At 43.3% G+C, this 27,324-nt stretch overlaps 3 protein-coding genes across 4 annotated transcripts in view; 2 read left to right on the forward strand and 1 right to left on the reverse strand.

The window, feature by feature from the left end:
* The window catches only part of LOC307162199 (uncharacterized protein), a 390,774-nt gene that overhangs the window by 217,293 nt on the left and 146,157 nt on the right, over positions 1-27,324 (reverse strand). The window lies entirely within an intron of this gene.
* Positions 1-27,324, forward strand: part of LOC307163209 (uncharacterized protein) — a 325,993-nt gene that overhangs the window by 22,297 nt on the left and 276,372 nt on the right. The window lies entirely within an intron of this gene.
* LOC307162314 (uncharacterized protein) lies at positions 14,258-26,919 on the forward strand. Of its 2 annotated transcripts, none has more exons than XM_079877551.1 (3): positions 14,258-14,370; positions 14,970-15,076; positions 23,301-26,919. In XM_079877551.1, the coding sequence occupies exon 3, from the start codon at positions 23,306-23,308 to the stop codon at positions 25,202-25,204; it is 1,899 nt and encodes a 632-aa protein (XP_079733677.1). In that variant the 5' UTR covers positions 14,258-14,370; positions 14,970-15,076; positions 23,301-23,305; the 3' UTR covers positions 25,205-26,919. The 2 variants fall into 2 exon arrangements, with proteins under 2 accessions (XP_079733677.1, XP_079733678.1); XM_079877552.1 differs by having other exon boundaries at positions 14,267-14,370; positions 14,970-15,080; positions 23,369-26,919.

Genomic DNA, 27,324 nt, shown 5'->3' on the forward strand with positions numbered 1-27,324 from the left:
AGTCCCATGTCTTCTCTAATCAAGTAAAAAAACTCATCATCTCTGTCTCGCCTTCTTCTGTCACGCTATACCAGGACAGGAGACCAGAATACAATTTAAACTCAAACTTTATTTATACACATGTGCAACCCCAAGAATCCCTGGAGGCAACTGAATATAAAGGCTGGTGATGAGGTAATGATGAGGAGATGGGATTCAGCTGCGGTGATGAGGGAAGTGAGTGCAGGTGTGGATCCAGGGGGATGCTGGGAAATGTAGTACGTGACAGGGCCAGGGAAAACCAGGGAAACCGTGACATTACTCCCCCCTCCCGGAAGGCGCGTCCTCGCGCCTTTTAGCATGAGTGGGGGGGAAGCCAGGGCGGGATCGGGACGGAACCAGAGTGGAGCCAGAGCGGGGTCAGGGTGGAACCAGGGTGGAGCAGGCAGAATAGGGAGCCAGGGCGGAGCAGGCTGTGCAGGCGGCCAGGGCGGATCAGGCTGTGCAGGCGGCCAGGGCGGAGCAGGCTGTGCAGGCGGCCAGGGCGGAGACGAACCCTCAGGTGGCCACGGCGGTGAAGACCCTTCAGGTGGCCATGGCGGAGAAGACCCTTCAGGTGGCCACGGCGGTGAAGACCCTTCAGGTGGCCACGGTGGTGAGGACCCCTCAGGTGGCCATGGCGGTGAGGACCCTTCGGGTGGCCAAGGCGGTGCGGACCCTTCGGGTGGCCAAGGCGGAGAGGACTCCTCGGGCGGCCACGGCACAAGAACAGACACCGGCTCAGGAACAGGAACAGACACTGGATCAGGCTCTGGAACAGACACCACCGGCTCAGGAACTGGAACAGACACCGGCTCAGGAACTGGAACAGACACCGGCTCAGGAACTGGAACAGACACCGGCTCAGGAACTGGAACAGACACCGGCTCAGGAACTGGAACATACACCGGCTCAGCGGCTGCCATCTTGTCAGGGGACACAGGCTCGGCGGCGGCTATCTGGTTTGGAAACGTTGGCTCGGCAGATGTGACCTGAACAGTCTCTGGATCGACAGGCGTGACATGCACAGTCTCTGGATCAGCAGAAGCGACGTGAACAATCTCTGGCTCACTAGAAGTGACGTGAGCAGGTTCTGGCTCTGGATCGGCAGACTTGACGTGCACAGGCTCTGGGTCGGCAGACGTGACGTGAACAGGCTCTGGATTGGAAGACGTGACGTGAACAGGCTCTGGCTGGGCAGACGTGACGTGAACAGTCTCTGGCTCAGCAGAAGCGACGTGAACAGGCTCTGGCTCGGAAGACGTGACGTGAACAGGCTCTGGCTGGGCAGACGTGGACCGTGAAGAGGGCTCGGTGCTGGGCAGATCCAGCGATGAGGGCTCTGTGCTGGGCAGATCCAGCGGTGCAGGCTTTGTGCTGGGCAGGACCAGCGGTGAAGGCTTTGTGCTGGGCAGGACCAGCGGTGAAGAAGGCTCTGAGCTGGGCGGAACCAGCGGCGAAGAGGGCTCTGAGCTGGGCAGGACCAGCGGCGAAGAGGGCTCTGAGCTGGGCAGGACCAGCGGCGAAGAGGGCTCTGAGCTGGGCGGAACCAGCGGCGAAGAGGGCTCTGAGCTGGGCGGAACCAGCGGCGAAGAGGGCTCTGAGCTGGGCGGAACCAGCGGCGAAGAGGGCTCTGAGCTGGGCAGGACCAGCGGCGAAGAGGGCTCTGAGCTGGGCAGGACCAGCGGCGAAGAGGGCTCTGAGCTGGGCGGAACCAGCGATGAAGAGGGCTTTGAGCTGGACGGGACCAGCGGCAAAGGAAGCTCTGAAAACAGGTCAATTAAGTCCTTCTCGTCCGGACTCTGGCTGAGGACAGGAACAGGAGATACTGGGCGGAAAGTCTCTGGCTTGACGGGCACGACGCTGTCAGTCACAGGTGCAGCGGGCATAACGCTCACAGTCTCAGGGGCGGCGGGCACGACGCATACTGCCTTGGTCTCGGCAGCTCTGACGTGAAGTGCGGGCTCGGCTGGACTGGCGTGAAGTGCAGGCTCGGCTGGACTGGCGCGAAGTGCAGGTTCGGCTGGACTGGCGTGAAGTGCAGGCTCGGCTGGACTGGCATGAAGTGCAGGCTCGGCTGGACAGACGTGAAGTGCAGGCTCTGGCTCGGCTGGGCAGACGACTTCTTTACCATGTACTAGACTCGGAACTTGACTTGAATCAAACTTGACTAGGCTGGTGGGATGTGGAGCATACCGGCGAGTTCCCCGAACGGACATCAAAGGGGGGTCGATCAACTTGGATGCCAGATTGGCACTGTTGGAAACCAGCTTGCGTGCTCTGGGCCAAACAATCCCCGCAACAGATGCCAGGTGGACACTGAGCGCCTGCTCGGTGGGTTTAACTGGTTTGCCGAGATGAGTGATTTTGGTGGGAAACGCACACTCAGGGAAAAAACTGTCCCAGCAGACAGATATTGCCTCTCTCCAGTTTAGCCCTGAAAGATCGGGGAGTGGTCGAGGGTCGATGTATCTGGCCCCGATCTTGTAACAAGCTTTTATGGTCTCATCACTCAGGTCACAGTCAACAGCCAGTGAGCAAAACTTATTAGTGAACTCAAAAAGATCACAGCTTTCCTGAGCTATCGCCGCAATCCGATCCCAGCACATTCTGAAGGAAAACGTGAAATGTTGCGATGAGGAGGGAGGTGACCTTCAGTGCCGTTGGAGCTTGCACGGTGTGTGGCCGGGTATTCTGTCACGCTATACCAGGACAGGAGACCAGAATACAATTTAAACTCAAACTTTATTTATACACATGTGCAACCCCAAGAATCCCTGGAGGCAACTGAATATAAAGGCTGGTGATGAGGTAATGATGAGGAGATGGGATTCAGCTGCGGTGATGAGGGAAGTGAGTGCAGGTGTGGATCCAAGGGGATGCTGGGAAATGTAGTACGTGACAGGGCCAGGGAAAACCAGGGAAACCGTGACATCTTCGTGGTGCTGGTGCTGGTGCGGATGCTGCCCCTGGCTCCTCCTCTTCTTGGTCACACACTGCTGAACTTAGCCCTGGTCTGTCCTCAGGGATTGAGGCAATGAGGACAGAGGGGATGGTGCAATGCCTCTGTCCCAACACCTCATCCATGACGACAAACCAGGGCCAAGTTTCAGCAGTGGGTTTCCCACTCACACCCTCTCCTGTCCCAGGACACGTGCAATCTAAGGCAGAGCAAATTAACCATGGCTTGTTAACAACAACAGCACAATACATTTCAGCAAAGATGTGTGTATTATTATATATAATTAGACCCATATAAAAATGGGTCTGGGGTATGTAGCTCCCATACAGGCACAAAATAATATATGTGCCTGTATGGGAGTTACATTCTACAGACCCATTTTTCCCTGAATTGTTCTAAAAAAGCAGAAAAGGGTACTAAACACAGGGGTGCAATCTTAAGTGCATTGTTAACACTGCAAAATATGACACATCAAGACATGCAAAATATGCTTAATATTTCTGTAGGCCTATAGTCAAATTTGGTTAAAAAACAAATTTGGGGGTTGGTTGTTTTAGGCTTTGGGTATGGGTGCACTTAGGTTTTAAAAACAAACCAGGGAGCATGGACTTGGATAAAACAAACGCAATATGCAAGCTTTGTCATGCTGCTATAAAATATTCAGGTAACACAACCAATTTACGAACGCCCCTCGTCAGACGCCATGCAGAAATGACATTGAAAGAGAAGCAACCGAAACCTGGCGACCAGAAGCAGACTACACTGGATAACAAACTTCCATCTAACTCAGCTCGAGCTCTAAAACTAACGGAGTCGTTGGTTTTTTTCATTTGTCATGATTTGCGCCCCTACAGAGTTGTTGAAAACCATGGTTTGAGGTATATGGTAAACACAATGGAGCCTCGCTATGTGATCCCGACTCGCAAATACATTACCGAGGTAGCTGTGCCCAGGATGTATGAAGAGGTGAAGCAAGTTGTAAATACATCTCTTGGCTCAGCAGAAAGAGTGGCCCTTACATGCGACGGCTGGACATCGAGGGCGACTGAATCGTATGTTACGATCACGGCGCACCACATCAATGAGGACTGGGAACTGATTTCTCATGTTTTGCAGATGAGCCATACTAGCAGTAACATCGCTGAGGTGTTGGAAGATGCATTAGAGGAATGGGACATAAAAAGCAAGGACCCCGCCATCGTCACAGACAATGTGTCAAACATGACCGTTGCAGCGCAGCTAGCTGGTATGCTAAATATTTTTAGCCAGCCATGTACTGTGTGAAAAACAAAAACTGCTAAATCTGCCTCACCCACAAACTGCTCACTGACGTAGTTACCAGATGGAATAGTACACATGACATCCTAGAACAGCAGCCAGCCATCCATGCTGACCTCCTCTCAGCTGAGGGGAGGAAGGAACATAACAGCTGCTGAAGAAGTTGTCACTGCTATGAAGCCCATGAAGGTAGCTACACCAGTCATGTCAGAAGAGACCACTCCAACACTTTGATGATCTACAAAACAGTCCAACTAATTCCAACTTGACAAAGGAAATCAAATCTGGCATGTGCCAGGATCTCAACAAGAGGTACTTGAACAAGGAGGCGCTTTATGTGGCCGCAGCTTTGGATCCGAGGTTTAACCCTTAAAGACCGATATAGCCGCCCGCGGCATAAAATAACAATTGTTCTAAAATGCTTATTATCTTTTGAGTCGCTAATCCAATCTGTATGCTTTAAAATGCACCGTAAAGATCTCAGCTGTCCCGTGTTATCACGGTTGTCTCTATTGGTTATTCAGTGGTTATAACCATTGGTTATATATTGGTTATTAGTGCCGGTTATTGTGTCATCAAAATCTGCAGCAGTGATTCGTCAAGGAAACCCATGTGGTTTCTTTCTCTGAGCCAAAAAGGAACGATTGTTGATGCTTAGTCCCACCCCCATGCCCAGATTCGTCCAAACGGTCATCAACTTAACCAATAAACATAGTGATTGGTGTTTTTAACAACCAATCACGTTTCTTTATAAATTTGAACAAACACAATGCATTGAAAACTATACATGAAAACTAACGGATGCAAAGTTTTTGACCATAGCGCAAAACACGAAAGAGCACAAAACACGAAAGAGCATAAAAAACGAGAGAGAATGAGTATGTCAAAACAGCAGTACAAATCGGAGGATGTGTTAGAATTGATTTTTTTAAACGAGTCGTTAGACGATGACCTCGTGGAACCTTCCGATTCAGAAGATTGTTTTAATCATTTGCACTGTTTATTTATCTATTTGTATTTAGTTTGTGAAGATTATTTGCACTGTTTATTTCTTTGTGTATTTAGTTTGTGAAGATTATTTGAACCATTTCTTCATTTGCACTGTTTATTTCTTTTTGTATTCAGTTTGTGAAGATTATTTGAACCATTTGTTCATTTACACTCTGTATATTGTATTGTTAGTATTTATATTGCAAAGTTGTCACTAGTTGTTATATTGTTTGCATTTGTTCATGTTCAAATTATAAAATTGTTTTCTGAAGAAAAATGTTTGCTTCAGTGTTCTGTTGTAATATAATGTCCCGGGTTACGTATGTAACCCTAGTTCCCCAAAGTGACGGACGCTGTGTGTAATCACAGTGGGAACGCCTCCAGCGTAGAGCGTCTGAAGCATGAATGAAATCAGTCCAATGACGAGACTGAGCGTCACAGCAAGTGACGTCATCGACCAGGAAACTATAAAGCACCCCTGAATCCACAAGCAAAACAGCTTCGGATCTTACTGAAGCAAGCGATCCAAGGGGATGCCGGGAGCATGGCAGGACACGCAGCGTCCGTTCCTTTGGGGAACTAGGGACGTTTCCCTTCAGGGACTACCGCTGCGTGTAATCACAGTGGGAACGCAATACCCACGTCCCCATGCGAGCAAGTCTCCGTCTGTGTAATCAGGGCGGACAGGCTGACGAAAGAACTTGCGCCCCAGGAGTGGAGCTAAAATCGAGACTATAAAATCTGACGAATGTGTGCGGTGAGGACCAGCCTGCCGCATCACAAACATCCTGAAGAGAAACTCCTGAAAGGAGAGCTTTAGAAGCAGCCATACTCCGGGTAGAGTGAGCCCATACAGCCAAAGGTGAAGGCTGACCGGCCGACTCATAAGCAAGTGAGATGGCCTCAACCACCCAGTTGCTCATCCTTTGCTTAGATGTGGGGCACCCCCTATTGGGCTCCACAGGGCAGCTCTGTGGACAGAAGCATCTAGAGCCCTAACTGGGCAGAGCAAATTAAGTTTCTCCTGGTCCGACGTCAGAAACGGAGGAGGACAAAAAGCCTGCAGTATGACAGGTCTAACTACAGTAGTTGGAACCTTTGGAACATAACCTGGCCTAGGATAGAGGAAGGCCTTAGCCATGCCAGGTGAAAATTCCAGGCACGAGGGAGCAACCGAGAGTGCTTGAATGTCTCCAATCCTCTTGAGAGACGAAATAGCAAGCAGAAAAACTTAAGTACTTTTGAGAGTAAGGAACTTCTCGGAAACCTCTTCAAGGGGCTCTAAGGGAGCCAGGGAGAGACCCTCTAGAACAGTGGCCAAGTCCCAGGATGGTACCCTCGTGTGTACTGCTGGCCTCAGCCTCAAGGTGCCACGAAGAAAGAGGGATATAAGTGGGTGTCTCCCAAGAGAAACTCCACTCGAAGGAGCGTGGTAAGCAGCCAGGGCCACCACGTACACCTTCAATGTGGAGTGGGATAACCCCGTGGAGAGACGGGCCTGCAGGAACTCCAGCACTGTACCAACCGGGCAGTCAACTGGGTCCTGTTGGCGCTCTCCACACCAAGCGGTGAAAAGTTTCCACCTCGCAGCATATAACTTCTTCGTAGCGGGAGCTCTGGATTGGAGAATGGTCTCAACGACCATCATAACAACGACAGGATGTCTGCCCCCCGATTCAGATACCCCGGGAGATAAATCGCTCTCAAAGACAGAAGTTTCCCCTGGGACCATAGAAGAATCTGGCGAGCTAGCCTTTATAATGGGCCCGACCGCAGACCCCCCTGATGGTTTATGTAAGAGATGTATGCACACCAAAAAATAATTTCACATGGTGGCCCCTCAGGTCTGGGAGGAAGTGTTTCAGAGCCTGAAACACGGCCAACATTTCTAGATGAGAGATGATGGTCCTGCCACAGACCCTGAGCTGGGCGACCACTCATGATCGCCCCCCAACCTGTGAGAGAGGCATCTGTTGTTAGCGTTACACGACGACAAGGAGCTCCCAACACAGGACCTTGGGAAAGGGACCAACGATCTTCCCACATAATCTGGGCGCGAAGACACCGTCGCAAACTCATGATCATGAGGAGCGGATTTCCCCTTGGGGAGAATCCCTTGGTTCTGAGCCACCACTGAAGCAGTCTCATGTGCAATAGGCCAAAAGGAATAACGTTGGACGCTGCTGCCATAAGACCTAACAGTCTCTGGAACTGTTTCACAGTGAGTAACTGGCCTAGCTTGATCTGATTTACTGTAGCGAGAATCGAAGCAATACGAGCAGGGGAAAGTTGTGCCTGCATCGTCGTCGAATCCCACACCACACCGAGAAAAGTGGATCTCTGTACTGGAGAAAGCACACTCTTCTTGGCGTTGAGCCTCAACCCCAATTTCTTGATGTGAGCGAGAACGACATCTCGATGCCGAACCGCCTGAGACTGCGATTGAGCTAAAATCAACCAATCGTCGATGTAATTTAGAATGCAGATGCCCTGTAAGTGCAGAGGAGCTAGAGCTTCATCCATACATTTCGTGAACGTTCGGGTGACAGTGCTAGGCTGAATCGAAGAACCCAATATTGGTACACTTCGCCCCCGAAAGTGAACCTTAGGAACTTCCGATGTTGAGGAAGAATAGACACATGGAAGTAGGCGTCCTTCAGATCTATCGTGACAAACCAGTCCTCGGACATGATTTGTGACACGATCTGTTTGAGAGTGAGCATCTTGAACTTGAGCTTCCCTACAGTGCGATTTAACAGACGCAGATCTAAGGTCGGACACAACCCCCCGTCTTTCTTTGGAAACAATGATGTACTGGCTGTAATAACCCGACTCCCTGCTGGGAGGAGGAACCCGCTCTATAGCTCCTTTTTCCAGAAGAGTCATAACCTCCTGTTCCATTACCAGAGCCTGCTCGGGGCCCACCACAGTTGGAAGAACCCCTCTGAATCGAGGCAGATGAGACCTGAACTGTATAGCGTAACCTCTTTCGATCGTGTGCAGGACCCACTGAGACACATTGGGAAGATTTTTCCACTCCACTAGAAAATCTACTAAGGGTACCAGCCTCTCGAGGCTGACCTCTGGTTGAATATTCTGCGTGACAGACACAGCGCCATTTAACGGAGCACCGGCAGGGAACAACTGGTCTGAGCACTCCAGAGCCCTCCTTGGAGGGGACGAGCATCCCACGGGAAAACACTCGCCGGGCCCTTCTACGCCCTGTTTCGGCAGGGTTAGTAGAACAGACCCCTGAGGGCACTGAGAGAGACGGGGCACCTTTAAAGGAGGTGAACACAAGTCTCTCTCGATGGCGATAATGACTGTCCTCAGATCAGCCCTACCCCGCGAAGGTCGCGTCTGAGAGCGCCCTGACTCGTCCCTCCAGTTTCTTTGTGGAGGAGCACGAGACACGACGCTCTGCTTTTGCTGCGCTCTCTTAGCTGAAGTACTCGGCGGCTAGGACTGCCCTCGTTCAGCATCCCCAGGAATTCTAACTTTAAGGGGAATAAATTTATGAAAAGCAGCCGCATGCTTTTTCTCCTCTTGAAATCTCTCTGTGACAGAATGTAAAGTGTCACCAAAGAGACCTGTAAGCGACATAGGAGCATTTAACAGAAGAGACTTGTCTTTTTCTTTCATAGAGGTCTGACTCAACCATAAATGCCTCTCCGTGGCCACCAGGGCTGCCATAGAATGGCCGATAGATTTTGCCGTCTCCTTAGAGGCCCGGATAGTGAGGTCTGCTGACTGCCTGAGCTCATTTATGGTTTCGATAGAGATCTGCCCCCCCCCCCCCCCCTCCCCTCGCTAGCATCTTTAAGCAGATCGGCCTGATAAGCCTGCATAATAGCCACAGTATGCAGGCAAGCGGCCGCCTGGCCCGCCGCCGAGTAAGCCTTCCCCACCAGCACGGATGTATTTTTTAATGGTCTGGTGGGAAGAGCCGGTGCTTTAAGCGACGATGCCAATTCGAGAGAAAGATAGCTCGCAAGCGTCTCCTCCGCCTTCGGCATCGTCATATAACCATACGCTTTAGCTCCCATAATGTTACCATAAGCGTTAGATTGATTGGTGTAAATTCTGCTAGATACAGGTCTGGCCCAGGTCTTCGACACCTCAGTGTGAAGATTTGGGAAAAAGGGTAAACACCGGCGAGAAGGCTGTGTGCGTGATGGCAGAAATCTTTCATCTAATTTGCTTTTAGGTCTAGACTCCTGCCTATCAACTGGCCAATCGATGCTGAGTTTTTCAACAGCACGGGACAAAACATTGATAAGCTCATCTTCAGCATGAGGCTGGAGTGACGAGTCTCCAGTCTCCTGAGTTCCAACACTTTCAATATCCAGCTCCTCAGAACTGGATAACTGAAGCTTTTGAACCTCATGTGCCTCAGCCTGGGCGGAAGTAACTGCAGTGCGTGCTTCCAAACCCGGGACAGAGGCACTGGATCTCATCGGTGAAAGCTGAGATAGGGCGGGGCCCGTCTCAACATCCTCAGTAAGATCCATCTGCGAACCCCACAACGAGCGTCTCCACTCTGCCTCGACAGAAGCGGGACCCAAGCCGCGGGGAGCGCGCAGCGAACCGCCCTCCTCGAAGAGCAATCGCCGGAGCGCAATGTTCTTAGGGGAAAACGCTCGCAATGAGCCCCCTCGAGAGCTGACTGGGCATGCTGCTTTCCCAAACAAGCAACACATAGTTGGTGTGAATCCCCACCTGTGATGTAACGTGTACAGGGGGGAACACACTTTCTATAATGCTGCTCCCTCGTCACTTTTTCTTTCTCTTGGCTCATTTTTGTTTTTTTTAATATATATGGGGATATATATAGTGAAAACTCCTGCCTAGCAACAACTAGAAACAAACAAACACGAAATAGACAGTTTTCAAACACACACGAGCGCTGCTGAAGTACCAGAGGCTGTTTTGCTTGTGGATTCAGGGGTGCTTTATAGTTTCCTGGTCGGTGACGTTCCGTCTCGCCATTGACTGATTTCATTGATGCTTCAGACGCACTGCGCTGGAGGCGTTCCCACCGCGTTACCATGCAGCGGTAGTTCCCTTCAGGGGAACTTTGGTTTTCATGGTAATTTTTTTTACCAAAATATATAAACATATACAAATATATAATTCTTTTAAAAGTATTTAAATGGTGGCTGTCATTTAACAGATTTATTCAAACATACATTAAAGGGGGGGTACAATGGTGTTTCATGTATTCAGAGTTGTTTACAGTGTTAAAGAGATAGATTCTCATGCTAAACATGGGCAAAGTTTTAAAAAAATATTTTGGACGAATAACGGAGAATTTCTATGCTGAAAATCTTACTTCCGGGTTGGTACAAGTTTCGGCTGGTTTATTTTAGATCGTGGATCTAATGACGTAGATCAGAGTGAAACTCCTTAAATGAGCATTTCTCTCGGAAAAGCGCGGCCGCGAGCACGTCGACCAGAGGAGAGCGAGACCGCGCACATCAACGCGCTTCAACAGGAAATCATCGGCGCCAGCGCTGCATAGGATTTGTTCAAGAATGTCTCCAAAAAAGTGTGTTTTTGGATGTGAGGGAAAGCTTACCGTGTTCAGTTTTCCAAAGAACCCAGTGTTACAGGAACAGTGGATACAGTTTGTTTTTCCGGGGCAGCAACGGAGTGTAGGAAGTGCGGTTGTGTGTTCTGGTCGTTTCAGTGACGAATGTTTTATTAACCAGGCTCAGGTCGACGCTGGATTTGCAAATCGTTTGCTATTAAAACGTGGAGCGGTCCCAGTGATAAAAGACCCCAGTCATGTAAGTACAACTGGATCAGATTTCTGTCTTTTGCTGGAAATCAAGGACTACCGCTTGACTCTATAGCTCCGCCTCCAGGACCTCGGCTTTTTCCGGAGAGAATCGGAAAGCTGTATTTTTCTTTTCTAAATATAATAAAACTAAACACTTTTTTGAGATATTAAAGATGCACTACTACTCTATAGGTACTCAAGATTAACATGAGATTAGGTGAAACTGTGCATGTTATGTACCCTTTAAATATTGAAGAACAGGATAAGTAAAAAATAATAATAATGATGATAATATTGAATACAGTGCGTGTATTTAGCAAAATGTACTTCTCTAATATGGGATGAAAATAGTATCTAAACGATTAACACGTGCAAGCACACTTATCAATGAACTTGGTACATGTTGCAGAAATGTTTTATCCATGCCTTTCAACTTGCGTGTGCAAAATGCAAAATTGAATGAATGTGTAGCAATTTGTACAAATAGAGACATTTTTGTGAATACAAATGTTTTCCTTTGTATTAGTGTATCATAATTTGCGCATTCAACAAAGAAAATGTGCATGTGTGACGCGTGCATTCATTGACGTCTTTTCTGAGTCGATCTCATTTGATTCATTTGGATTTTGAGACTTTCTTTTCGCGGTTTTTAAGCATTTCACAACCCACACACAAACAACTACAAATGAATAGGCCTGGTGCTAATTATTAATGTGTGCACAACTACCCATCTATTTGACAAATTCACAAATGTGCGTCACTACATTTAAACTAATACAATACAACTTGTGTGTGCAAAATCCAAAATCACATGAATGTGCAGCATTTTGTACAAATAGAGACATAGTTGTTAATACAAATCTTCGATTTTGTATTAATGTAGGTCAGAATTTGTGCATGCAACAAGTAAGATGTGTATTTGTGGATGAGGTGACATGCGTGCATTCATTGAATCGTTTCTGAGTCAATCCTCTTTGATTCATTTGGATTTTGAGACTTTCATTTCGCGGGTTTAGCCTTGCATGATCCACACACAGATGTCTGAGAAAACCTGCAACCACTAGATGGCAGTATTCTGCTAAAACAGACAATGGCAGTGTAATCAAGCGTTCTTCCCCATTTAAGACTCTTAATGTGAGTGATATTGAAGCACCAAATTTAGTACACAATATAGGCCTAAACTTATTAATAAAGCATACTTTATAGAGGCAAACAGATTGCATCAGATTATGGACAACACCCATAGAAAACCATTATAAAACGCTTAACGTGCAATAGAGCGTTGCATGTTCAGTAAGGTGTATTGGCTACTGAGTTTAAATATCACCGTCATTACTGCATTGACGTTAAGCTTTTTCTTTATAATATGCTCTATGGGAGGAAAACTATATAGCCTACAGACAAGAGCCTATATGAACGCGACGCGCGACGTTTCACGTTAAGAGGTTAAGATTAAGAGATTCAGGTCAAATGATTGTGACATAATGATTATGAAAAACATAACCAACACCATCAGATCATCTTTTCTCTTTGTTCATCTGGCTGTTATAATTTAGATACAGCAGCCAAACAAAATCTAAAGTAAATGATTTAAGGGTCAAGAGCCCAACTAAAACAAACACTGATCACCATAATGGTGACTTCAATTTTTGCTTTTAAAATGACAATTTTCTCCTTCAGTGATTCTGCTTGTAAACATCAGGAGTCTTCAATGTTGGGCAATAAAAAATAAAGAGTTATTAATTCATCTTTGACGTCTGTCTGTTATTTAGATATTTTTGTTGAAACATTTTTTTTTTGTAAATTTTACTCATTTTAAATGGTTAACTTTTAAGGAATTAATTTGATTAATTATTACTCAATTCTAATTTGTTTAATTTAATTAATAATATTGCTTGTAATCTGTGGCCACAATTTTATTGAGGAAATATAGCGTTATTCATTTTTACAGTGCTTTGACTTTTCGGTGTGCACAGTAATTTAAGTCCAATAAGGTATTTATGACTATTTTTCACATTCTTAAATTTAGGTTCTAAAGCCAATAATTTAAGTAAACATTTTATTATTCTGTTTAACTCTTTATATTTGACTTGTTCGTTCAGAGGTTAATGTCACTTAGAGTTTCCCATTAACGCGGATCTCATGGGCACAAACTCTGACTCAGAGATTAGGGCAGCTTGATTATGCAAAAATCATAATCACAATTATTCTGGTCAATATTGAAATCACGGTTGTTTAACGCGATTATTGGTGGGGTCCTCAAAACAGTTACAGAAGACAAGTAAACAGTCAGCAATACAATAAGAACAAATAAACTAATTACAAACAAAACTGAAAAAAGACAATAGAACAAAAAGACAAATTAAATAAATAGTGCTTTAGGTTTTTCAGAAAGATGAACTCGGATAACATCAAAATCAAAACAAAAATGTGTCACTGAGCACAAAACCAAGTATCTGCAATGACCATCCCAGTCCCTGACCTGAACCCTATAGAAGAGCAGAGGGCTGAACTGAAGAGAAGAAGCGCCAACATGGATCCGGGAATTTGATGGATCTGGAGAGATCCTGTATGGAGGAATGGTCTCTGATCTCTAGTCAGGTGTTCTTCAAACTCATCAGGCATTATAGGAGAAGACTCAGAGCTGTTCTCTCTGAAAATAGGAGGTTGCAAAATGTATTTAATAAAAGGGGGCAAATAATTGTTCCCAACGTGTTTTGGAGAAAATTGAATTACCGTACTTCAGTGAAAGGTTAGATTTTTACTAGTTTTTTTTTTTAATAAGATTTATTTTTTACAGCCATCTTTCATCATATTTACCAAGGGGGCAAATAATTCTGACCAGCACTGTGTATATATAATGTGATAATCTGTATGTGTATATATCTCTTTTATAATTATAATTACACAATTACTTTGTTTTGAAAGAAAAGTTGTGGCAATGTACTGTCAGTTAAACTTCAAACTACTTTATTGGCATTAATGTTTCATAATATATAATACACAAAAATAACTATCACAGAGGAATTATTAAAATAAGTCATATGTAAGGTGCCATTAATGTTTACAGTAATTTTGCAATATACAGTGAAGTAAAGTGCAGCAGAATGTGAAAATAACTTTAAATAAAATACCATGTGCAGGACTGAATTTATTTAGATTTTTCAGTGGATTTATCATTGTGTAAATGTGTGTTCTAGTGAGGACTTTAATTTTGAAAAGCAATCACTGACGACCTCTTAGCTCAGGAAGCAGGAAGTACTAGTAGTACTGCAATAGTTCAGCTAAATGTGGTAGCTGTGTGCATTACCTTTCTTTTCATCTGTTAGACGCAATGTCTGTAAGTACACAGTGTTAAATTTATTGTGTGATACATTTGAGAAGGTTATTTGATATTAAGATGTATATTTTCTTAGTTTAATTATCCTTGCGTTATTGTCAATCTGTAATTTTCCAATTTCATATTTAGTGATTGTAAATTTTGTACAGTTGAATACATAAAAAATATTGTATAAGTTCATAAATGTACATAAGTTGAATGGTCGTTTTCAGTTTCTGCAGATTTTAATGATATAATTACTTTATTTATCATAAAACCCTTAAATATAGCAGTTTAACAGTCTTTTATCATGTATCCTGACTCAAATAATGTGTTTCTAACAGCAAACACTCAGAATAAAGTGAGATGATCTGCTGATGATACTGAATGGCTTGTTGAATGAGTGTTGATAGTCTGAGGCTCATCAATATGAGCTGAAAACACTCTTTATTTCATGACAATAGTTACTGTTTTCACCTCATTTATTATGCTGATGTCTTCAGATCTCCTGTAAATTGACACTTAAAGCTAATTTTTAATATCAATCAGACACTAAAATTAAATATCTGGTCTTTGACCCTATTAAAACAAACTCAGTAACTGATATTTTTTTGATTTAGGCATTTCAGCTCCTCCCACAGCAATTACATCATCAGTGAAGCCCCTCCTACATCAGTCACGTGACCAGTGAAGCTCCTCCAACAGTAATTCTCCAATAATTGCTGAGGTTGGTCTTTATTCTTCATTCATTGAAACCATCTTCACCTGCCGTATTAATTGCCAACATCAAACCAAATATAATTTTAGCTCTGTTTTATATCTGGTTTGCAAGTTTTTGCAGCCATGTTACAGAAATGTTGGATATTTCTTAATATAGTTTACACTTTTTTTTATTATTTTTTTAAGCAATAAACAGTAAAATTTCCAGAATGGCTGACAGGGTTGTAAGCGTAACTTAAAGGGTACATAACATGCACAGTTTCACCTAATCTCATGTTAATCTTGAGTACCTATAGAGTAGTAGTGCATCCTTAATATCTCCAAAAAGTGTTTAGTTTTATTATATTTATAAAAGAAAAATACAGCTTTCCGATTCTCTCCGGAAAAAGCCGAGCTCCTGGAGGCGGAGCTATAGAGTCAAGCGGTAGCTTTCCAGCAAAAGACAGAAATCCGATCCAGTTGTACTTACATGAACGGGGTCTTTTATCACTGGGATCACTCCACGTTTTAGCCTAATAGCAAACGATTTGCAAATCCAGCGTCGACCTGGGCCTTGTTAATAAACATTCGTCACTGAAATGGCCAGAACACATAACCGCACTTCCTACACTCCGTTGCTGCCCCGGAAAAACAAACTGTATCCACTGTTCCTGTAACACTGGGTTCTTTGGAAAGCTGAACACGGTAAGCTTTCCCTCACATCCAAATAGACACTTTGAAGAGACATTCTTGAACAAATCCTATGCAGCGCTGGCTGCCGATGATTTCCTGTTGATGTGCGCGGTCTCGCTGTCCTTTGGTCGACGTGTGCGCGGCCGCGCTTTTCCGAGAGAAATGCTCATATAAGGAGTTCCACTCTGATCTACGTCATTAGATCCACGGTCGGAAAAAAAACAGCCGAAACTTCTACCAACCCGGAAGTAAGATTTTCAGCACAGAAATTCTCTGTTATTCAGCCAAAATATTTTTTTTAAACTTTGCCCATGTTTAGCATGAGAATCTATCTCTTTAACAGTGTAAACAACTCTGAATACATGAAACACCATTGTACCCCCCCTTTAAGCAATATCTGATTTAAGCAATATCTGATCAATAGTATTGTTGATTGATTAATTAAATTAAATATCCCCAAATATCCCCAACTGAGCAAGCCAAAGGCAACAGTGGCAAGGAACCGAAAAACTCCATCAGGTGACCTAATGGAGAAAAAAAAAACCTTGGGAGAACCCAGGCTCAGTCGGGGGCCAGTTCTCCTCTGGCGTTTATGAACTAGAGGTCGGATTTAACTGTAAGATTAAAAGTATTATATGATTATTATATGCCTGGCTGAAGAGATGCGTCTTCAATCTAGTTTTAAACTGGGAGAGCGAGTCTGAGCAACGAACAGTATCAGGAAGACTATTCCAGAGTTTTGGAGCTAAATGTGAAAATGCTCTCCCTCCTTTGGTGGACCTAGATATCCTAGGTATAACCAAAAGCTTTGAATTTAGTGATCTTAAAGAGCGCGATGGATTATAGGGCGATAGAAGATCCGTTAAATAGACTGGAGCTAAGCCGTTTAGGGCTTTATAAGTCAGTAGCAATACCTTGTAATTAATACTGAACCTTATAGGTAACCAATGTAGTGATGATAAAATTGGTGTTATATGATCATATTTTCTTGATCTAGTAAGAACTCTAGCGGCGGCATTTTGGACTAACTGTAGCTTGTTTATTGAGGATGCAGGACAACCGGCTAATAAAGCATTACAGTAATCTAGTCTCGAGGTCATGAATGCATGAACTAACTTTTCTGCATCAGAAACTGATAGCATGTTACGTAGCTTAGCAATGTTTCTAAGGTGGAAAAAGGCTGTAACATACGAAATATGATTTTCAAAAGACAGGTTGCAGTCTAGTATAACACCCAGGTCTTTTACTGTAGAGCAGGGGTCTCCAACCCTGCTCCTGGAGGGCTACTGTCCTGCAGACTTTAGGTCCAACCCTGTTCCAACACACCTGCCTGTAATTATCAAGCAACCCTGAACAGCTTGATTAGCTGGTCCAGGTGTGTTTGATTGGGGTTGGAGCTGAAATCTGCAGGACTGTAGCCCTCCAGGAGCAGGGTTGGAGACACCTGCTGTAGAGGATAAAGTAACAGGACATCCTACTATGTTAAAGTTGTAGTGTGAGAGGTTTTGTGGGTGGTTTTTTAAACCGATGATTAGTACCTCTGTCTTGTCTGGATTTAATAAAAGAAAATTTTTATTAAAAAAATCCAATCTTTTATATCTTTAACACACTCTGTCAATTTGGATAATTTAGCATTTTCATCTGGCCGTGATGAAATGTAGATTTGAGTGTCATCAGCATAACAATGTAAACTAATTCCATGTTTTTAGGGCTGGTCCGAATACCATTTTTTGAGCTTCGAAGCTTCGGTAGTAATGAACATATTCTTCTCTCTAATAAAGGCAGGAATCTCTATGTGTCTGTATGTCCGTTTGAATTTTGATTATTTCGAGAACTGTTCATCAAATCGACTTCACAAGAGAGTGCAGTGTCGCATTTGGTGCAATATAGATGGACATGAGACGTGACACGTTCAGAATTAATAAACAGTAAACTACAGAACAGCGCGAGCGGGAAGCGGCGCACCTCACGCGGGCAGGGCTTATATACTCCGAGAACGGACACTGCACTAGTGGTATAAAACGCATATACACAGGTCTGTTAACTTAAACAATACTTAAGGTGGTCTAATATTTTTCTGACTAACAAATTACTGACACAGTAAAGGGTAGATTTAAATAAAGAAAAACGAAATTTAAATAAAGAAAAACGAAATTAAGTTAAATTATTTTCCACAATGTCAAAGCAACGCAGCTTATCCAAAAACACAAGCTCAGGCATGCACTTGGGTCCATGCAAACTCCGCTGTTCTGCGTTCTAGCTGGAGAACAGTCCTGTTGCTGGAACAGGCGTCGGTTCTATTTCTAGCATGCACGCGTTCACAGGCAGTGTGCAAACTCCAACCTGTTAACATGGGAGCCGAAAAACGGACACGCCACTCAGCTGAGACGCTCACACCACGCAGCCAGTGTGTCGCCGGCCTTATTCAAGCGCGAATGAGAACCATTTCACGGGGGATCCCAGGTGTGCAAAAAAAAAAAAAAAAAAAAAGAATATTTGAATGTCAAATTATCAAATCGAATACCAACCCACCGAACGAATATGCAAATATTCGGGTCCAGCCCTACATGTTTCCAGCAAGTGGCAGCATATATATTGAGATTAACAGAGGGCCTAACACAGATCCCTGCGGCACTCCATAGTTTACTGGAGTTATGATAGATTTTTCTCCATTTAAATAGACAAAATGGTAGCGGTCAGATAAGTACGATCTAAACCAGCTTAATGCCTGTCCATGAACACCAGTGTAGTTTTGTAGTCGATCTAAGAGTATTGTGTGATCTATAGTGTCGAACGCAGCACTAAGATCGAGTTAAACTAGTATTGAGATACAGCCTTGGTCAGAAGCTAGAAGTAAATCATTTGTAATTTTAACGAGCACAGTTTCTGTGCTATGATGCGGCCTGGACTGAAACTTTTCATAGATGTCATTTTCTTGCAAGAAAGAGCACAATTGAGCGGACACAACTTTTTCTAGTATTTTAGACATAAAAGGTATATTTGAAATGGGTCTGTAATTTGCTAGATTATTATGATCTAATTGTGGTTTCTTAATGAGTGGTTTTATAACTGCCAGTTTAAATGTTCTTGGAACATGACCTAAAGATAAAGACGAGTTAATAATATTTAGAAGAGGTTCTTCCACTAAAGGTAACACTTCTTTCAGTAGTTTAGTTGGTATTGGATCTAATAAACATGTTGTTGGTTTAGATGCAATGATAAGTTTATTTAGCTCTTCCTGTCCTATAGTTGTAAAGCGCTGTAGTTTTTCTTGAGGAGCGATAATTGAGGCTGAATCATAAGACACCATTAAAGATTGTACATTTACAATTGTGTTTCTGATGCTTTCTATTTTCTCAGTGAAGAAATTCATGAAATCATTACTACTAAACTGTAACGGAATATTTTGCTCAGGTGACGTCTGTTTATTTGTTAGTCTTGTTAGTTAAATAAAAACCTTGGATTATTTTGGTTATTTTCTATTAGTTTGCGGAGATGCTCAGCCCTGGCTGCTTTTTGTGCCTTTTTATAACGTGACATACTGTCTTTCCACGCGATTCTAAAGACCTCTAAATTAGTTTGTTTCCATTTACGCTCTAAATTACGAGTTTCTCTCTTGATAACATGCATAGTATTGTTATACCATGGTGCTTTAGTTTTCTCTCTAACCTTTCTTAATCTAATTGGTGCAACAATGTTTAATGTACTAGAGAAAATGGTGCTCATAGTGCTAGTCATTTCCTCTAGTTCATCTGTTTGTTTGGGTTCACTAATCAGCTGAGTTAGATCTGGGGTGCGTTTCCCGAAAGCATCGTTGGCCAACTATGGTCGCAAGTTCATCGCAATGTCCATTGAACTCTATTGGTAACGACGGAACTTGCGACCATAGTTGGCCAACGATGCTTTCGGGAAACGCACACCCCAGGTAAGCTATTTGAGAATCTATCTATAGTGGTTGGAAGGATTGTTCTGCCTGGTCGATAACGCGGTGCAACGTGACAAATTTCAGCAGTACGTAGTATGCAAGTGACCATGAAATGATCAGTGACTTCATCACTTTGTGGTATAATATCTATATCGGTTGGATTGGTTCCATGTGATATAATTAAATCCAGCGTATGATTAAGCCGATGAGTGGGACCAGTGACGTTTTGCTTGACCCCAAATGAGTTTAATAAAACTGTAAACGCAGCCCCTAACGCATCATTTGTGTTATCGACGTGTATGTTAAAATCTCCAACAATTAATGCTTTATCGACATTGACCAATAGATCTGACAGAAAGTCTGCAAACTCTTTTAGGAAATCAGCGTAAGGCCCAGGCGGTCTATATACGGTAGCCAAGGCTAGAGATAATAGGGATTTCTTTCTTACATCTAAGAGAGTAACATTTAGCACAATTACTTCAAACGAATTAAACCTGTGACCTGTTTTCTGAGTAACATTAAGAATATCTCTATAGATTGTTGCAACACCGCCGCCACGACCAATCAGACGGGGCTCGTGCTTATAACAATATCCTGGAGGAGTAGACTCATTAAGACCGAAATAATCATTAGGTTTAAGCCAGGTTTCAGTAAGGCAAAGTACATCGAAGCTATTATCTGTGACCATTTCATTTACAATAACCGCCTTAGGTGTGAGCGATCTAATGTTAAGAAGACCTAGCTTTATAAATTGTTTTTGTTCACTAATATTGAGATTTTCTGGTTTAATCACAATTAGATTTTTCCTGGATCCTACAGTAGATTTAAAGTTTGACCTCACTAAACGAGGAATAGACACAGTTTCAATATAATGTTCTACATTGGTACTTATATCAATTAAGTTTGGACAGCAAAGAGTGTGATTTGGACTTTGACTTACTAGTCATATGGTGTGTAACGTCTTGGAGATGGTTGTCCGACAGAAGAGCCGATCCGATTCTGCTGGGGTGAAGGCCATCAGCACGGAAGAGCCTAGGTCGCTCCCAGAACAGATTCCAATTATTTACAAAGAGAAGTCTCTGTTCATTACACCATGACATTAACCATTCATTTAGAGCAAATAATCTACTGAACCTTTCTTGTCCTAGTCGGTACGTGGGAAGCGGTCCAGACACAATGATCGTTGTTTCAGGCGATGTGCTGCGTACCGTCTCGATCAGGCTCCTGTAGTCCTTCTTCAAAACCTCCGTCTGCCGCAACCTGATGTCGTTCGTTCCCGCGTGCAGCACGACAGCTCCGACGCGCTTGTCACTGTTCAGGATCTCGGGGACCTGCGCAGCGACATCAAGAACACGAGCACCAGGAAAGCAGTGAGTGCGCACCTTACCTCTACCTGAGGTAGCGTGGACATGCTGGATGATGGAACTGCCGATGATCACAGCGTTGCGTTCCGTCTCGCGTAGAGGGGAGAAGCGGTTCCGGGTGGAGATCTCGAAGGCCGGGAGGGGCGGAGAGGTCCTAGCTCTGGTCCTTGCTCGCGTCTTCCGCTGTGGAATAACCCAGGGTCTATGGTGTTGTGTCGGTGCCGGAGTGAACGAAACCAGGGATGATCGCGTCCTGGCTGCTCGGGTCCTGTGCAGAGAAACACACGGAGTAGACGAGGTCGGAGTCAAAAGGTTACTAACCACTGACTTGTGAACATCGGTGCGTGATGTTTCAAGCGCGGATTGCCGATCTCGCAGCTCGGCCTGCCTCTCTTGTAGGTCGCGGATCTGTCTCTCCACCGACTCAAGCTCTAACTGCACAGCATGTAGCTCGAGGGTGTCCTCACCTGCACTCAAAGGTAACGTTAGACACACATCCGTTTTTTTTTTTTGTGTAGACACAGTCGATTGCCGAGTTCACGCGCGTGATCATAGGTATTAAACCTATGCGTGTGAACTCGGCAATCGACTACTTTGGACTTCAACCGAAAAACAGGATGTAAACAAAGGTATTTGCGCTGGCTTAAATAACATCATTTTTATACATATCTTTCACATCTACTGCAGTCAGATTCACTCGTGTTCACTCAGAAGGAATCACTCACATTTTCTGTGCACTTGTAATGACACATCAAGGATGTTAAGAGCCTAAAAGCAGGTTTAGTACTTGCCCCATTGAAGTCAACAGGGTGCAAATTTTAAAAATAGAATAACTCAGTGTAGGCAACACCGATTTTTGTAGTTGTTCTCTGTATTGACAGCACTCCAAATGTACAATAAAATGAGCTCAATGTTAAAATTGACCGGAGTTCTCCTTTAAAACGTTTATAATAAATATAGTACTATTAGCCTATCAATATTACTTTGAGAAGTACGTTCGATTGTACAAAAGTACAATAGTAAAACTATTTCTGTGATCATTAATATTCATCAAGTTAAACCAAACTTTTATTTTGACGGGTTTTTGAGTGTATCTGATGATGAAATGCTGAACGTCGTGTAATCAAATCTGCGGCACTCATTTACAGAGACTCGCAAAACTATCAGACTTTATTAGCAGTCTTTAATATTCACAGACACTAGTCAATATAACGTTAGCGATTTGATATTATAATCGGCAGTGAGGCAGAGAAGTTATTTCCGCTTTGCGCTGGTATTGCGGTAGCAATAAACACAAATAAACACCACCCAGCACTGTTCTCATCATGATTACTTTTTATTATTTTTCAACACAAAGAAAATAAAACTTTAAATAAACTTGCCAAGAGCACTCCTCTTTCTATTCGTGTGGCGAGCGGATTTGAGATGTTCCAGTGCCGTCTGTCGTCTCAACGGAGTGTTGACAGGCTTTACAAAACATAACTCCGCCATATTCATAAAAATCGTTTGCAAATTCTTTTCCTTAATTCCTCCGCGTTCAGTTTTATTTTAGATATTTTCAACTTTCACTCTCTCATAAAATGTAAACATCAATCAGCGCAGCCTACTACCCCCTCACAATCACGTGCGCACGCAGGTTGTAGCCTGTCAATGACGGACACTACAATCCAGGGAAAACTGCGTAAATCTGCGGAGGTTTCTGCGGGCGCGGATTCCGTGTGGGCCTGGTCATAACCTCCAACTAATAATCAGACTTATGAGTTTGTGACCGTGAGATCAGCATTATTGGCCGGGGTGAAACTCTAAGTGACAATCCAAATGAAGCAGTAAAATAAAATGTAAAGAGTTAAATTTAATAATCAAATGTCTATTTAAACTATGATATAAATGACTAATAATTATTTGGCGTTCCAATTTGAACTGGAACGCAGCGAAACTTGTGTTTCTGGTTTCCCACGTTCACATGCGAATGAATGGGAGTCATTGGAATTAAGTCTAGTGTGACTGGACTGTAATAATTAAATAGTTTTAAGTAAAATAAATTACATTTTACATTAGATGATTGTGTCAATTATCAAATATATTTAATAGTTATTTCTACAGAAACAAGGGATTTGTGTCTATAATGTTTTAAAATAATTATCATCAATGTACCTCATTTATGGAAAGTACTTTTTGTTATTACATCAGAGCTCTTTTATGTTCTTTCACTTCACATTCATTATTTTTGTTGTGCTCAAAATGAAATAACCTTTTCTCTTTGATTTCAGACCTGATGGAGAGTGAAGAACTGAGTGAAGTGAAGGAGGAGAGTGAAGAACTGAGTGAAGTGAAAGAGGAGAGTGAAGAACTGAGTGAAGTGAAGGAGGAGAGTGAAGAACTGAGTGAAGTGAAGGAGGAGAGTGAAGAACTGAGTGAAGTGAAGGAGGAGAGTGAAGAACTGAGTGAAGTGAAGGAGGAGAGTGAAGAACTGAGAGAAGTGAAGGAGAGAGAAGAACTGAGTGAAGTGATGGAGGAGAGTGAAGAACTGAGTGAAGTGAAGGAGGAGAGTGAAGAACTGAGTGAAGTGAAAGAGGAGAGTGAAGAACTGAGTGAAGTGGAGGAGGAGAGAGAAGAACTGAGTGAAGTGAAGGAGGAGAGAGAAGAACTGAGTGAAGTGAAGGAGGAGAGTGAAGAACTGAGTGAAGTGAAGGAGGAGAGTAATGAACTGAGTGAAGTGAAGGAGGAGAGTGAAGAACTGAGTGAAGTGAAGGAGGAGAGTGAAGAACTGAGTGAAGTGAAGGAGGAGAGTGAAGAACTGAGTGAAGTGAAGGAGGAGAGAGAAGAACTGAGTGAAGTGGAGGAGGAGAGTGAAGAACTGAGTGAAGTGGAGGAGGAGAGTGAAGAACTGAGTGAAGTGGAGGAGAGTGAAGATGTGAGTCGCTCAAGGACTAGAAAGACACTTTTAAAGAAAAGAAGAGCCAATGAATCTTTCACCTGCACTCAGTGTGGAAAGAGTTTATCAACCAAACAAAGTCTTGAGACCCACATGAGGATCCACACTGGAGAGAAGCCGTTTAAGTGTGAACAGTGTGGAAAGAGATTCAGATTCAAAGAAAATCTTCAGATTCACATGAGAGTTCACACTGGCGAAAGGCCACACGCATGTGATCAGTGTGGAAAGAGTTTCAAACAATCATCATCCCTCAATGTTCACATGAGGATCCACACTGGAGAGAAGTCATATGCATGCAATCAGTGTGGAAAGAGTTTTACAACCAAAGGAAATCTTGAGCGTCACATGAGGATCCACACTGGAGAAAAGCCGTACGCATGTGATCAATGCAAAAAGAGTTACTCAGATAAACACACTCTTAATTTTCACATGAGAATTCACACTGGAGAGAAACCATTCATGTGTGATCAGTGTGAAAAGAGATTCTCAAACAAACAATATCTTAAGCTTCACATGAGTGTTCACACCGGAGAGAGACTGATCACGTGTGATCAGTGCGGGAAGAGCTTCACACAAAAAACTAACTTCAAGATCCACATGAGGATCCACACTGGAGAGAAGCCATTTATGTGCGATCAGTGTGGAAAGAGATTCTTAAACAAACAACATCTTGAAATTCACACGAGAGTTCATACAGGAGAGAAGCCGTTCTCATGTGATCAGTGTGGAAAGAGATTCTCAGACAAACAAAAACTTCAGATTCACACGAGAGTTCATACAGGAGAGAAGCTGTTCACATGTGATCAATGCAGCAAAACATTTCTCTATGCATCACACCTGAAGACACACCTGAGAGTTCATACGAAGGAGAAGCCGCATTCATGTTCTGTGTGTGGAAAGAGTTTTTCAGTGCGGTCAAATTTACATAAACATGAGAAAATCCACACTGGTGTGAGAGAGTACGTGTGCTTTGAGTGTGGGAAGTCTTTTATTACAGCTGAACATTTAAAACAGCACCAGGGGATCCACACTGGAGAAAAACCTTATAAGTGTTCACACTGTGACAAGAGATTCAGTAACTCATCATATCTGAAAACGCATGAGATGATCCACACTGGAGAGAAACCTTACAAGTGTTCACACTGTGACAAGAGATTCAGTCGATCAGCAGATTTGAAAAGACATGAGAGGATCCACAGCAGAGAGAAGCCGTTCACGTCTTTATGTGCTGAGCATTAAAGTCTCTCCTGTGTAAGTCAGTTTCCTAACAGCCATGATGAGCAACAGGACATCTTGGTGGTGGCTTGCTATCTTATTACATTTTTTACATTATTATGATATACTGTGTTATAATTATAAGAAAGTATCTCATTACTACATAAAATTCTTATTACAAGAAAGTATCTCATTATTATTAGAACATTTCTCATTATGACTATACTTTGTCCCACGGACATCATGAGACTGAACGTTTTTAAACACAGGACAAGATGTAAATCTTTATGTGAGAGCACGTTCCAATTACATCCTTGAATCCTTGATCTTGACATTTGCAGATATTTTGATGTTGCAGAATAGGAATTATGGGAGGCAGTTTGTCATCAAATATGGGAGAGTAGGCACGTCATCGGAGTCATCCGGTGGGCTCCCTCTTTTTATGTTTCATTGATGAACCCACCACATCACAGGAGGGCTCAACGGTGATACCTGGCGTCCCAGTGATGTTGGCCTGTTCCTGGTAACTTTTACATATCCAACATCGCAATTGCAACTTTATTTCACGCAATTCTGACTTTATATCTCGCAATTCTGAGAAATAAAGTCAGAATTGCGAGATGTAAACTCGCAATTGTGAGATAAAAAGTCGCAATTATCTTTTAAAATGTTTTATTCTGTGGCCGAAACAAAGCTTCCATACCTCCTGGCCTCTTCCTCCCATCCATCCTCCCTGACGCGTACCGTTACGGTAGGGCCGGCCCAGCTATCGGTAGGCGCCGGCGGTAGCCTACCTGAGAAAACAGCTGTGTCCCAATGTGAAGGCTGCATCCTTCGAAGGACTGAAGACTTCAAGGATGCAGCCTATGCGTCCTCCGAAGGACGCACCATGTAGCCTCCGTAGGATTTCCTAATTGCGCAGCCAGGTGTTCCCGATTACCGCTCCTGGCAACGGTGCGAGAGTATGCTGCCATCCTGACAATTCATTTGATATGCTATGGAGCCAGAACTTGCTATTGTCATTTTTATGTTTTATATTTTACTGGAGGACATGGTATTTAGGATGTTTCAGGTCATACTTTCGGCTTAGCTGAAGATTCAAATGTTCATTTATATCTTACCTTGATGCGATTTTGTAAGCTAGTGTATTCTTTTTATTATGCACATAAATGGACCATGGTAAATATATTTACACAGGTTTTTAACCCCATTTGAATATAAAAAGTCCAGTGCGAATGTTACTCCCGCTCTTCATCGGGAGCTGTCAGTCACTGTTGCTAGGCGACAAGAACAATCGTCCGTAGGCTAGACCGGTCCGAGTGCTTCAGATGCGCCCTTTGAAATGGGACGGAGCTGTAGTTATCAACAATTTGTTAATATTGTGACAATAAGCCTACATTTTGTTACTTTAATTTTCAAAATAACCAGTGGTGGTATGTAAGGAACTACATACTTCGTTAATACTCAAAGTAATTTTCCCACACGGGACAGCAACACTACAAAATTGTTATTTTACAATATGATGCATTGTTTTACATTAAACTACACAAAAGTATATCGTTTAAATGTATCAACCTTGAAAATATTCAGAAGTAAAATGCAACATGCAGTAATAGAAATGCAAAACATAAAAACCCTGACAAGGTTTTTTTCCTCCAGAATTCCTTTACTTTTACTCTTGATACCTTAAGTACATTAGAGTATTCAAGATAATGAAAATAATAATAATAAAAAAATTGCTTAACTAAGGTTTAAAATATATGACTAGTAGTTTTTCGCCAATGTGGTATTAGTGGTTATTAAAGGAGAACTCCGGTCAATTTTAACATTGAGCTCATTTTTTTGTACATTTTGTCGATTGCCGAGTTCACGCGCATAGGTTTAGTTACCTATGATCACGCGCGTGAACTCGGCAATCGACTACTTTGGACTTCAACCGAAAAACAGGATGTAAACAGGTATTTGCGCTGGCTTAAATAACATCATTTTTATACATATCTTTCACATCTACTGCAGTCAGATTCACTCGTGTTCACTCTGAAGGAATCACTCACATGACCTGTGCACTTGTAATGACACATCAAGGATGTTAAGAGCCTAAAAGCAGGTTTAGTACTTGCCCCATTGAAGTCAACAGGGTGCAA

The sequence above is a fragment of the Squalius cephalus genome (assembly GCF_949319135.1).
Source record: "Squalius cephalus genome assembly, chromosome: 1".
Taxonomy (NCBI): Eukaryota; Metazoa; Chordata; class Actinopteri; order Cypriniformes; family Leuciscidae; genus Squalius; species Squalius cephalus.